Genomic DNA, 14,846 nt, shown 5'->3' on the forward strand with positions numbered 1-14,846 from the left:
CTGGCAAAAATCAATGCCGTATATAGTACAAAAAAAAATCCACAGGCAATTAAAACAATCAATTTAGCATAATACATGAAATACATTCAAAACAGTACAAAAAAAATACTTAAACCATTCGTCCACAAAAACCTTGCACGTAAACCTTAATCTGGAATGAGTCAAAGCCAACATAATTCATTCATTAAATCCATTTGTAGTCAGTGTTTTAAATTCATTGTGATATTTTGGTGATAAATTTGTAAATACAGTAATTACTACATAGCATTACTGCACATTGAACTACTTTTTCTGTCAAATTTGTTGTATAATATGATGTTTTGGTGCTTAATTTGTATAATCATTACCTAATTTGACGTTTAATCGGCTTTTCCTGAATCCCTTCTTATTATCCAATGTATTAACTTATCCAATGTTCTGCCGGCCTGTTTATGTTGGATAAGTGAGACTCTACTGTATATTTATAATCTTATATTATCTGCTTAGAACTGGATTATATGAGGCCCCTTCTACACAGCTGTATAAAATGCACACTGAAGTGGATTATCTGGCAGTGTGGAGTCAAGATAATCCAGTTCAAAGCAGATAATATAAGATTATAAATGGGTAATATAGCTATGTGGAAGGGCCTTGAGTCTACACTACCATATAATCCTGTTAAAATCAGATAATCTGTATCTTATAGGCAGTGTGGAAGAGGCCTGAGGCCTAACTGTGCCTGTCCCCTGGGCTGAGTAGGTTGCTAGGAGACCAAGTGGGCAGAGTTTAGCCTTGTAACTGGCAGCAATTGGATAAAAAACAATTATTCCTCTCCCTGTAATTAGGACTTTATTTTTCTTTTCTTTTTGTTGTATGAACGTAGAGGCATGGATGAGGGGTTGTGTTGCCAAGTTTAGTGTTTCTGGGATGTGTAGTTTTGTTGTTTTGTCCTAGGCCGAAATTTTTTTATCCATATATATATATATATATATATATATATATATATATATATATATATAGTGTCTGAAGCAATTTCATAAAGTTTGGGAGAGGTACACTTCAAAGAAGGGCATCTTCGCAATCTGAGCATGTTCACTGCTACTAAAATGTACACTATTTAGCTGAAACGAAAGGCAATTACCTTTCAATTATACCAACTGTACGGACAGCAAAGAATGTATTCAGCTTGCAAAAACTGTAACAGACAGAGGAAAGCTTATTACTACTTTGGTATATACATTCAAAATGACTTTAAAGTAGGCAACAAAGAATTCCTGGTACTTGCTTCAAATTAAAGTAATAATAACGTAGATAGGCTCCAAACCAGTTTTCTCCAACATGGTGCTCACTAGGTACTTTTGGACTTCAACAATCAATTAGTCAGCATGCCAAATGGTCAGGAATCCTGGGAGCTGTAGTCTAAATTTATAGAGGGCAACAGGTTGGAAGAGGCTGTTCCCCACTAAAATATACCTAACCATTTATAATTTAGTTCATCACTTTATGATTCTGCATCTTCAACATTTTGGTTTTCAAACCAGTTAAATATGTTTTATAAATAATTTAGCAGTTTTTCAACAGAACAAAATAAACGGTTGCTTTGACATATAATTTGGACAGCTATCTTTGTATACCTGCAGATTAGAGATAGTTGAGGAATTTATCATTTCTTGTACAAATTGCACTGATCTATACTCTCTGGACTAACCTGCATACTGAACCGTAGTTACCTACATAATTTTGTATATCCTCAATGTTTCAACTGTTATGCAGGGGGAAAAATTGAAATGTGACTCATTTTTGGAGAAAATCTGTACAGAAATATGTATGCCAATATAATTTTTGGTTAGCATTTCAATTTATTTATCCATTTAGATTCATTTAGCAGAATAATGCAGAACTGGGAAGGGAAAGAATGAGAGATGAACACATGTGAACGTGTCACAGACTGGAAATAAACTAATTTTTCTCGTGTAGTTCTGACATGCCATGCTCAAGATATAGAACCACTGATATTACATTTACATCATGTAATCTGAGCTATTCCACTGGTAAGATTACTTGGCATTGATGTTTACACTGACCAATACATATTTTGTTACTCCTGTTTCTGGGTATATTTGACCTGCTGATTCCAAAAATGGCACTAGTTTCCCCCTAACAGGTCTAGATTTTGAGATTCAGAATATATGCCATCTACCAGTTTCCATCTCCTCATCCATAGAAAGCCATAATAATCATTTCTAAGGACCTCTTCACACAGCCCTTTCAGGCCATGCCCTTGCGTTGGCATGCTCCCTCCTCCCCTCATCACATGATGGGGACAGGAGAGGGGCTTTGGCACCTTTCCCTCCCCCATCAAATGGCAGAAAGGACGGCAATACACGTTGCCCCACCTCCCTTTCTGCCGTCACACAGCAAAAGGGGGAATAAATACACTTTCCTCCCCATAGAAGTGCATTTTGACGCCCCCCCCCCCCGAATTTGGGAGGAAAGTGGCTGGGGCCTGGCATGCATTTGTGTGATGGTGCAAGGCAGGCCCTGTCCTTGCCGTGAGGCAAGGTGGCAAAACAGAGCAAAAATACCCCATTAGAAGAGGTGGTAGGATACTAGAGCTGATATGGTCTATCCAATGCAGTTTTCTTAATTAGCACCTCAAATAATTCCAGGAAAAGGTCTAAAAACCAAGGCACAAAGGAATTTTTTTTGTTGGGCTATGCTATCTTTTGAAAATTCACAGATGGTATAAGGCAGTTGTATGATAAAAACACACTGGTAGTATGTGTTGGATTATGTTTTGAAATAAATGTTTGGACTTCAGACAACAGATGTGTTTGAGTCTGACATTGAATAGGAATTGGTGAGGCAGACAATTGCAACCAATTCATCAGGGTGCTGGAGAAGATGATTGATGGAGCTTGAAGAAACCCACCCAGCTCGCACCCTGACAGTATGAAAATATCCCATATAAAATACATTAGACTAACTTGATGCTAAAAATTGCATTGCCCAAGTTCAAATAAAAAAGAAAATATTAATGTTAACCTGTAGTTTGGGTCCAATATCCTCAACCTGAACAAATAGATTCCATTGTAGTATAGGGGCCAAATAATCGAGTTCATCCCAGAATGGTTTAAGATCTCATATGGTGTATCTAAGTTTGCAATTTCGTCAACCTGCGAATCAAAGCAGGACCTGTAATTCTGAAAAGAAAGATAAGTTTGTTCATTCCATGTTAAAACGTATGCATTCTTTAACAACCAGCCTATATTAAATAAACTGCTGATTTCTTATTTAAGAATTAAGAATTAAAAGCATGATCTGCAAAAATATACATTCAGAAATAATGCTAGCACTGCAAAGATGCTTCGTGTGAGTCATCTGTTTTGGAGCGCAATTCAAAAGTGTTGTGTGCAATTTGGATGGAAGGTAGCTGAAATATTATATGTTCCCATACAAGCTGCTACTGGGCTTTAAGATAATAATAATAATAATAATAATAATAATAATAATAATAATAATAATAATAATAATAATAACTTTATTTTTATACCCCGCCCCATCTCCCCGAAGGGACTCGGGGCGGCTTACATGGGGCCTTGCCCGATAAAACAATCAAATATCAAAACACAGCAATAAAAAAGATTTATGAGGAGACCCTTTTTTAAGGCCTGCAATATTCGGAGGCAGATATAATAATGACACAAAAGAAGCTGTGGAGTTGCATTCCTGGGAAAAATAAGGTAGGGTCCTCCTTGCTGCCTTTCTCATATGGACTTTGGCACTGATTTTGAGGTCGAGCCCCCAAGAGCCCTCTGCGTTCAATCTGATCTGACCTGCAGCAGGGAGTTCCATGGATCCGGAAAGTCCCGTTGGACCAGCCAACCATGAAATGTGCGCCCCAGCAGCAGCTCCAACGAGCCGGGACCATCCTTTCCTCTGCTTCTCTCACCAACCCTAACATTGTAACTAATCCCAAATAAAGTATCATTGCATTTTAACTTTTTCCTCTCATAGTGATACTGTGTGTCTCTTCACTGATACTAGCATAAGAGCTTTTCCTTTCCACTGACACTAACCTACAGCATATGGACTTTTCCCAAGCTGCAGGCAGCTGCTGGCTCAGGCTGAAATTGCGTTTCTTTGAACCGTGGATATCGAGAACCCATTGGACCCCTGTATCTGCGAGTTAATGGATCAGCACCATTTTTGTATTATAATTTTCTAGACTAATTCTAAGACTAACTGCTATCTCACTTTCTGCACTCTGGACTCCTACACTCCAGTAAATAACCTTTTGTTCCAAGGAATTAAGTTTAAAGGAAAAGAACAGCTGATTGTCATCCGTGACTCTCCGCCGCCGCACTGCTTTTTCCATCCTCTCGTCTCTGCCTAAGGAATTTGAACTCCATAATGAACTTGATGGAGTCATCCAGACGTTCTATTAGATCCCAGTCACCTTTGGCCCCAGTCCCTGACCCCGGGTTCACCTCCGACCAGGAGGAAGAATATGTGGATATTTCTCTGAGTCAGCCTGACCCCACGAATCTGCAGCTGCTGGTTGTTGACTGTTCACAGCCAGCTCTAATTGAAAGGGAAAATGCGGAGGATAACTCTACTCCCTTGCCAGATGTCCTAAGCTCTCCAGAATCTGTGTCCTTCGACAGAAGACGCTATCTAAACGAGCAAAGATCTCAGAAACAATCGCTGAGGAGGAGCGCTCGCTTGGCTGAGCGTGGAGACTCTTGCTAGAAGCCTTTCCCTTGGGAACTTAGAAGAGGAAGGCCCCTTGGGGGGGAAGACTCTGCACCTCAATAAAAATCTTGCTCACAGTAGTTTCCCCGCGGTGTCAACTTTACCCAACGTTAAGAAGCTTCGTCGCCTCCAGTTCCCAGCCTCTTGGCTCGAGCGGCCAGCAGTTGCCGTTACTCGCAAGTAGACTGGGATTGAGTCTACTTCTCTCTTGTTTCATGTGCCAAGTTTTGTTTCTACGCTCTCAAGTTCCTACCTTGTTTCTAAGAACCTTTATGAACGTTTGAACCCTGTTTGTGATTCTTGCTTGCCGGATTGACTCCCCACTCAAACCCTGTTTCGGTTTGAGTGTGTTTCGGTACCTGGACTTTGGACTCTAATACTGGACATATTCCTTGACATTTCTGGACTATCTTATACCTTTTCTTAAAGGGCTATTGCTTGCTCATCTTTTCCACCAATTCATTTTTGGACTATTATTTGCTTTGATAAAGATATTAAAAGATTATTGGCCTCAGTGTTGGTTTTCGGTGCTCTCGCTGCCTGGATTGTAACACGTTCCCCTATACCCCAGGCCATGATCAGAGCCTTCACCGACCTCGTTCAGGAGTTTTGCCAACTTCGCCAAGCTATTTGGAAAATTACTGGAACCTTTTCTCCCCTGGATCTCATGCTTTCCTATGTGGTTTATGAACTTATCTTGGACTTTTTGATGGGTGGGATGGGTCGATATGGTTTCTTTTTTTCATGAATGCATCCCTTATATGTCTCCCTTTCCCCATGTCCTATATATGAACTATGAAATATGAAGTGCTACCCCTGTGTGACCCCAGCCCCCGGCCCCCAGGGAAATCCTCTCATTTCTGGGGGTGAATAATCCCTTAACAAAAAGGACTCAACTAAAATCCCTTGCATGGACAAGAACAATGGGCACACCTCTCCAGGCTTCGGAGCAAGGCTACCTGGAGAGGATGCCCCCGGTAATCCTGTCACATTTCAGTGAGAGACAACTCGCCTTCGAAAAGCTGAGATTGTCCCAACCGCTTCTTCCTTTGTCTCTACACCCTGGCCAAAACTACTATCAAGATCTCGCCTATTTGTTCCCATATCCAGTCCTCGGAAAATCCGGATCCTGGCGGCCACGTCAGACTCAGATGTATATTCTTACTACTGAAAATAATACCTAGCTGTCTAGAGGACCCCTCCAGGTTATTGCCAGCCATCGGACTCCCATTAAGCCATTTTAATCCACTCAAATCCCACTCCCAGCCCTTTGTTTCCTGCTTGGACCACCCCCTCGCTCCTGATTGGCTGAGAGGCCAAAGCGGCACTGGCTTTCTGATTGGCTGAGGTGTCCACGCCTCCCCTCCAGCTGATGACTACAACCAATCAGTGCGAAGCCGGCAGAAGGGGGGCGGGAGCGGGAAATTCAAAGTTGACCGCCCTGTTTTTTACTACAAAATGTACTGTAATGCATTGTATGGCATGTCTGCTTGACGAATTATTGCGGCTTTGACATCCTTTCCAGCTGGATCACAATAAACAACTCGGTGGCATTTTCTTCAGCTCTGGTGAGATTTATTTAGGAAATTGAAGGGAAATTCTTATCTCAGAGGTTCTCTTTTTCTCACCAGGGTATCGGATCCTTTTACTTTTTGGTGGGTCTGCGGGCTCTCTCCCTTTGGGCGAGACCCTCCAAATTCTAGCTCGATTTCAATTTGACTACAAAAGAAAATGTGATTTTTTTATACCTCTTGATTTTTATATTTCAGAAGTACTATTATTTAAATGGATGTACTTTTGAAAAGTTTGATTTAATTGCATTCTAGTATTATAACTAGCTTATTTTTTAATAATATAACTTACTATGTTTTTATCTATATGTATTTTTAATTCATGTGGTATGTTCACCTATGTTCGGGTTCTTGAAGAAAAGTGGGATGCAAACTGAATAAATATTTTAGGTTGAGGCAAATAATTACTCTCATAACTATTTAACCACAACTGGTAAAAATAAGACTTTTTTGGCCATCATTTAATTTGAGGCGAAGGATAGTATTTGCTTCTTTCAGAATGCTGACATTTGTCCACCTGTCTTCCCATGAGATTTGCAGGATTTTTTGGAGGTAACGCTGATGGAATTGTTCCAGAAGTTGAGTGTGACGTCTGTAGATGGTCCATATTCTGATTCAATAACCTGCCTGCAAGTGTGAGGCCGTGGGAGTGTCTGTAGTAATCTCATTTGACCAGTAATTTTGTCAGATAGTGTCAACTCAGCTGCAGAGATGCAAAACAAGATTCCAGGTCCTTTATTTGGGGCAAATTTTGTTAAACATCACACTACAGCAGGTGAAAAAAATTGACAGTTTCCCAGAGACTGGGCAGCCATGTTCTTTCTTCAGAAGAAGTACAGGCCAGAGAGAGAAGGGGGGAGTCATTGCATCATAACTAGGGGTACAGAAAGCCAAGAGGGCCAAACTACAAAGGAGGAGCTATTGCATCATAACTAAGAGTACAGAAAGCCAAGAGGGCCAAACTACAAATCAAACACAGTATGGCAGATGCATGTACCATGCCCTGGGGCATAACAGTCCGCGTTTCATAGGCATATAACAGGTTTGGGAGAACAATAGCTTTATAAATAAGCATCTTGGTACTAGTACAAATGTCCCAATCCTCAAACAGTCTCTGCTTCATTTGGAAAATGCTGCACTCACAGAGCTCAAACGTTGTTGTATTTCAGTGTCAATGTTGACTTTTGTGGAGAGGTGGTAGCCAAGGTAGCAGAAATGGTCAACATTTTCTAATGTTACACCATTAAGCTGTATTTCTAGCATTGCAGAGGGGTTGGCTCATGCCTGCTGAGAGAGCACCTTGGTTTTCTCAATGTACAGTGAGAGACCAAGTTTTTCATATGCTTCTGCAAAGGTGTTGAGAGTGGCTTGTAGGTCTTCTTCTGAATGAGCACAGACTATGTTGTCATCAGCATACTGAAGTTCTATAACATATTGTTGTGATCTTGGTTTTAAAATTAATACCAGTCTGTTGAGGTTAAATAGCTTGTCATCGGTCCGATAGATGATTTCCACGCTTGTGGATAGCTTCCCATCAACAAGGTGCAGTATTATAGTGATGAAGATGGAGAATAAGGTTGGGGCAAAAACACATCCCCTTAGGACACCTGATTCCACCTTAAATGGGTCACTTTGGGAGCACTACAGCCCAAGACTGTTGTCATCATGTCATCATGGAGGAGCCACAGGATGTTCACAAATCTGTCAGGGCATCCGATTTTTTGGAGGATTGTCCAAAGAGCACTGCAATTCACTGTGTCGAATGCCTTTGTAATGTACTGTGTAATGTACATGTGATCTTTTCATCCCTCCTCCCCGTTGTAGGACATGGCTCTACAAGGGCCAGAAAAATAGTACAGGTCAATAACTGGCTCAGAAAATGGTGTCAGGGGGAACGTTTTGGCTTCCTTGACCATGGTCTACTCTTCCAGGAGGATGGCCTACTGGCAAGTGATGGGGTGCATCTCACACAAGTAGGAAAACATCTTTTTGCACACAGACTCACAAACCTCATCAAGCGCACTTTCAACTAGATCCACTGGGGGAGGGGAACAACAGCCTGGCGAACCCATGACCACAGGGAATCGCCAAAAGGCTAAACGGAGAGCTGCACAGCAAGGACCAAGTACAGAGAGCACAATAATCTCAAATAAACAGCTCGAGGGGAGGTCACAGGGGCTTACATGTCTTTACACTAATGCACAGAGCTGAAATAAGCAAGACGAACTCCAACTCTTAGCACAGCACCACACATACGATGTCATAGGCATCACTGAAACCTGGTGGGATGACTCCCATCACTGGAATGTAGCCATTGAGGGCTATAACCTCTTTCACAGAAATAGAACAAAGGGGAGAGGAGGGGGAGTAGCTTTATATGTCAAAAACAGTTACGTTGCAGAAGAAATGCAAGACTGTAATCCGGGAAACCAGCTTGAAAGCATCTGGATAAGAATTAAGGGAACCGGGACTCAAAAAGATCTTGTAGTGGGTGTCTACTACAGACCTCCGAGTCAGGATGAAGGACTTGATGAAGCCTTCTGTCAACAGCTGACCAAACAGGCACAAAGAAGAGATATAGTAGTCATGGGCGATTTCAACGATCCCGATATCTGCTGGAAAACAAACTTGGCCAAGAGTACAAAGTCCAACAAATTCCTCACTTGCCTTGCAGACAATTTTATGGTCCAGAAGGTAGAAGAGGCAACAAGGGGATCGGCTACTCTTGATCTAATCTTAACAAATGTGGAAGACCTGATCAATACAGTCGAAGTGGTCGGATCCTTAGGAGCAAGTGACCATGTGCTCCTGCAGTTTGCCATACGAAGGAAGGCTGAAACTAAGACAAGTCAAACACGCATTCTGGACTTTAAGAGAGCTGACTTCCAAAAAATGAAGGAATTATTGTGTGGCATTCCATGGATGCCAATATTAAAAGACAAGGGAGTTAAGGATGGATGGGAGTTTTAAAAAAATGAAATACTCAAGGCGCAAATGCAAACAGTGCCAACAAAGAAGAAAAATAAGACAAGTGCAAAGAAGCCAGAATGGATGTCCAAAGAACTTCTAACCGAGCTAAGACTCAAAAGTGACATGCACAAGAAGTGGAAAAGGGGAGAAATCACTAAAGAAGAATTCAAACGTATAGCCAACTCCTGTAGGGAAAAGGTTCTCAAGGCTAAAGCACAAAATGAGCTCAGGCTTGCCAGGGACATAAAAAACAACAAAAAAGGCTTTTTTGCTTACGTTGGTAGAAAAAGGAAGAACAAGGAGGCAATAGCGCCACTGCGAGGAGAAGATGGGGTGATGGTGACAGGGGAAAGGGAAAAGGGAGAACTACTTAATGCCTTCTTTCCCTGGGTCTTCTCACAAAAAGAAAGCCATCTTCAACCTCAGCAACATGAAATGGACAAAGGATTGGGGGAAATCCAACCCCAAATAGGGATACAAGTTGTCCAGGAACACCTGGCCGCTCTAAACGAATTCAAGTCCCCAGGGCCAGATCAGCTACATCCAAGAGTATTGAAGGAACTAGCAGAAGTTATTTCAGAACCACTGGCAATTATCTTCGAGAGTTCTTGGAGAACGGGAGCAGTCCCAGCAGATTGGAGGAGGGCGAATGTGGTCCCTATCTTCAAGAAGGGAAAAAAGAACGACCCAAACAATTACCATCCGGTCAGCCTCACGTCGATACCAGGCAAGATTCTGGAAAAGATCATTAAGGAAGTGGTCTGCGAACACTTAGAAACAAATGTGGTCATTGCTAATAGTCAACACGGATTTACCAAAAACAAGTCATGCCAGACTAATCCGATTAGATTTCCTGCTTCTTAGCGGGGGGGTTGGACTAGATGGCCCATGAGGTCTCTTCCAACTCTACTATTCTTTGATTCTATGGTTCTATGAAATGGAGATGAGCACCAACCCCCAGAGTCAGACATGACTGGACTTAAGGTCAGGGGAAAACCTTTACCCTTTACCTTAACTACCACCAATTCCTCAATACTTTATTTCCCATACGACCATACTTCGCCACAGCAACGCGTGGCCGGGCACAGCTAGTATTGATATAGACTATTACTGTTATATCTTTGAACAAAAACAATTATTTGATGTGGTTTCCATATTTGAATATTTATCTTCACCAAAATAAATAATAATAACAGCAGCAACAATAGCCAAATGGGCAATGGGCCTGTGCGTGTGCGCAGGGCTTCCAATCGCCCATGCGGACACAGAAGGCCCGCTAGCCACCTGTCCATGCGGGCGAATGGAAGCCCTGCACACACACACAGGCCCATCGGCCAAAATGGGCGATGGGCCTGTGCGCGTGTGCAGGGCTTCCAATCTCCCGCACGGAAGGGTGGCTGGGGAGCCTTCAATCAGGTGGAGAGTGCGCCCGCTGCCCAGAAGGTGGGCCCATGCCACCGTGCACCCACCTGCTCTGCATGCCAGCGTGCGCCGTGGCCTCACCCGCAGCCGCCGCTGCTGCCGCCACCGCCAAAGTCTGTAGCAAGGCAAGTGGGATTTATTTTTCAGTAATTGGTTTGGAGGGGGCAGCAAAATTCCAGGGGGGGGGGTGCCAAAATTCTATTCGCCTACTCCTAAAAATTACCTAGAGCCGGTTCTGGCTTAGAGTGTGTGATCACCCTGTGGATTTCCATTGCTTAGTGAGAAATTAAAATCCTAGTCTCCCATAATCTTAGTCCAACAGTGAAACTATCAAAAATATGCATTTTTATGTATATTTTTTCTTACACGTGGTCCCCAGAGTGATTCCACTTCATCAGGTGTTAGAGAAGATGTACGGTTAATCTTTTCAATTGCTTTTTGCCAGGTCTGTGCAGTATTTAGACATCGTACCTGTTGAAAGAAAATGAATACATACAATAAAACACATAGCAAAGAAACCTGTAAATGCATATGCTATGTTTGCCATGCTATAGAATCTTTATGAGTGTTCAAACAATTTAATGGCAACATACTGAAAACATTTTAAAGATATAGCTTTTTTATCCTAACAAAACTCATAATAATGTATTTTTTTTTTAAAAAAATGTAATAAGTAAAATTATGAAATAAACTATTTATAAGACAAAATGTCTACATCTTTATCTTACCAACAGAAGATTTGGCAGTGTATAGTAGTTTAAACCTGCCAGAAAACTGCACATATTTACACCCATTGTTGCACTCTTCTGTAGTATAAAATAGGGAATATGCTGACATGGGAAACTTAGGACAATAGTACCTCAACTTCTATTCCAAAGCAAGTTTTTGTTGTGATATATAGAGTGCAATTGTTTCAAAAAGAATAAAAGCTCCCTGAGATGACACAATAAAATCATAATTTAATCCTTTAAATTACTATATCACCAACACCCATGGTTTCCCATGTTACCATGTATTAAAATGTTTGCATGCAGAAGTGTTTAGGTTGTGCTATTACATATGAGAGCTGTACTGTTAGACTTTGAATTTGACAAGTGAATGTAGCAAGCACCTTTGTAAACGATGTACAGGAAAATGTTACAGAACAAATCATAAGAGCTATTTCTGAGTTTTGAATAAGATCTGTGAGATAGTGTGTGTGTGGGGGGGGGGAGGAAGGGGTGCACAGCCCCCTTCAATTAATGTTGCTCTAAGTGTACAAATCAGCAGAGAATCATAGAGTTGGAGGAGAATGCATGGATCATCTAGTCCAGTGGTTTCCAAACTTATTTGGCCTGCCACCCCCTTTGTAGAAAAAAATGACTCAGTGCCCCCTGGAAAGGCGGGGATGGCTTAGAGGGGTGGGCGTGGCTCCTGCTCAAGAGGGCGGGGCTAAGCCTCTCCCCTAGTCCAAGATGCAGGGCTGGGAGGGGGAGGTGGGTGGGGCCACAAATGGATGGCCAGGACTGGGATGGCCGCCCATCCCAGTCCTGTTACTGTTACTGTTACTGTCCTGTTACTGTTATGAGCTCTGAGGCAGGGCTGAGCTTCTATCCCTGTCCTGCAGCGCCTGCCAGGACACAGGGGGCGGGGCTAGAGGAGGGGATGGGGCCTCTTCCCAAGGGCCTGACGGGGCTGGACCTCTATACACTGCCCCTGTGTTCTAACAAGCACCTCAGGGGAGGTATACAGGCTCAGCCCTGTCTTAGGCTCTTGGAAGGAGGCCCCGCCCCCTTCCCTAGCTCTGCCCTCTGTGTACCAACAAACGCCTCAGGAGAGGTATAGATTATCAACCCTGTCTCGGGCTCTCAGGAAGAAGTCATGCCCTTCCTCTGGCCCCGCCCCCGTGTCCATCACCGCCCCCTGGATAGCTGCAGTGCCCACCAGGGGGCGGTAGTGCCCACTTTGGGAATCACTGATCTAGTCCAACCCCCTGCCTCTGTTTAAAAGCCTCCAAAGAAGGAGTCTCCACCACACTCAGCGGTAGTGAGTTCCAGTGTTGAACAATTCTTACAGTCAGAAAGCAGCCCAAATTTCCCATTAGCTGTTTTAGCTGCTGCATGACATTGTTGGCTCAAGTTTAACTTGTTATCCATTAAGACTCCCAAGATCTTTTTCACATGTACTGTTATTGAGCAAGGCATTACCCATCCTGTATCTGTGCCTTTCATTTTTTTCTCCCTAAGTGTAGTATCTTAGATTTTTTCTTGTTGAAATTCACTTTGTTAATTTTGACCCAGCTCTCTAATTTGTTCAGGTTGTTTTGAATTTTGATACTGTCTTCTGGAGTGTTAGCTACCTCTATCAATTTGATATCATCTACAAACTTGATAAACATGGCCTCTAAACCTTCATCCAATCCAGTAATAAAGATATTGAATAGCACTGGAGCCCAGACAGAATCTGTCAATGTCCTGTTTTGCCCAAGAATAGCCTTGTAGCCAAGTTTAAAGACACTCAAAAAGCTTTACTTCAACAAAATTAAAGCAACAAGAACACGTTCATGAAAGCAAATCAAAAGTCTTGTGACTGAGCAAAATAAGAGTCTTTGGTAGTTTCTTCACTAAGGCAAAATCACTTACAGAGGCAAGGCTTCATGCAAGAACAATTTCAGGATCAAAGGCTAGGTGGTTGGATCGGTTGCTGCCAGCGACGGGCTATTCCTCTGCTTCTGATTGAAGGCCCTAGCCCACAGCATATGTATCTCTAGGGAGTGGTCTGATTGCTGTGTGTCTTTCAGCAATATTGGCTGACCTACGCCTTGCTTGTTGCTCCCTTCAGTGTTCTTAAAAGGTAGGAATAACCAGCGTGTCTCCCTCCTCCTCTTCTTCCTCCCAAGCAGGCCTGACCATCTGCCCAGAATCCCCAGCCCCTTCCTCTTCAGCTTTCTCTTCTTTCCAACTCCTCCTCAGAGAAAGAAGAGGACAACACAATAGTCAACACCCCACTAGTCACTTATTTCCAGGATGAAGAGAAACCATTGGTGAGCACCCTTTGGGTTTTGTCACTTAGCCATTTATTTATTTATTTAACATATTTGTAACCCCACTCTTCTCACCCTAAAAAGGGGACTTGGGGCAGCCTTACAGCAGGCAGCAATTACAAATTCACCTAACAGTAGCATTGTCCAGCCCACATTTTACTAGTTTGTAAGATGACCTTGTGAAAGGCCTTACTGAAATCAAGGTACAGCATTCCCTGCATCTACCAAGCTTATAACTCTATCAAAAAAAGAGGTAAGATTAATCTGCCATGACTTGTTTTTGAGAAATCTATGTTGCCTTTAGTGATCACAGCATTCTTTTCTAAGTGATTACAACAAACTGCCTCCTTAATTATCTGCTCCAGGATCTTTCCTGGTATTTATGTCAAGCTGATTGGACAGTAATTGCTTGGGTCATCTTCCCCCCCTCCCCCTTCTTGAAGATAGGGACATTTGTGCTCCTCCAGTCTGCTGTGACTTTTCCTGTTCTCCAAGAATTCTCAAATATTGTCGTCAGTGGTTCTGAAATTACTTCTGCTGGTTTGTTCAATATTCTTGGATGTAGTACTTCTGGCCCTGGACACCTGCATTCATTTAGAGTAGCCAGGTATTCCATGACGACTTATCTACCGATTTTTGGGTTGCATTTCCTCTATTGCCTCATCTGCCCCATATTGCTCAGATGAATACAAATTTCCTTTTGAGAGAAGACTTAGACAAAGAAGGTGTCAAGTAATGATGCCTTTTCCCCCTCCTCCGTCAGAATTTCGCCATCCACTCCACTCAGAGGCTCTGCCATTTCCTTGTTCTTCCTTTTTCTACTGATATAACCAAAGAACTTCTTTTTATTGTTTTAAATTTCTCTGGAAAGCTAAAGCTCATTTTTTTAAGCCTTTTGATCCATTTCCCTACATTTATTGGTTATTTGTTTGAATTTCTCTTTGGTGATTTCCACCCTTTCCGACTTCTTGTTTATGTCTCTTTTAAATCTTAGCTCAGATAAAAGTTCTATGGACATCGATTCTGGTTTCTTTATACCGTACTTCTCTTATTTTTTCTCCATGCTGGTGTTATTTGCAGTTATGCATTCAGTATCTCATTTTTAAGAAAAGCTCCACTACATTACT

The 14,846-nt window shown here is 42.3% G+C and overlaps 1 protein-coding gene across 3 annotated transcripts in view; it reads right to left on the minus strand.

Moving 5' to 3' along the window:
• The window catches only part of catspere (catsper channel auxiliary subunit epsilon), a 162,149-nt gene that overhangs the window by 5,311 nt on the left and 141,992 nt on the right, over window positions 1-14,846 (minus strand). For 2 of the 3 annotated variants that reach the window (XM_062974766.1, XM_062974774.1), the window contains 3 exons: window positions 11,064-11,168; window positions 3,025-3,182; window positions 1,121-1,174 (listed from right to left, as the gene is read on the minus strand). In XM_062974766.1, coding sequence (XP_062830836.1) covers window positions 1,121-1,174; window positions 3,025-3,182; window positions 11,064-11,168 — 317 coding nt within the window. Of the gene's footprint in view, window positions 1-1,120; window positions 1,175-3,024; window positions 3,183-7,024; window positions 8,139-10,744; window positions 10,813-11,063; window positions 11,169-14,846 lie in introns of those variants that run through there. The other variant, XM_062974770.1, reaches the window with a different exon arrangement.

Source organism: Anolis carolinensis, chromosome 1, assembly GCF_035594765.1.
Source record: "Anolis carolinensis isolate JA03-04 chromosome 1, rAnoCar3.1.pri, whole genome shotgun sequence".
NCBI lineage: Eukaryota > Metazoa > Chordata > Lepidosauria > Squamata > Dactyloidae > Anolis > Anolis carolinensis.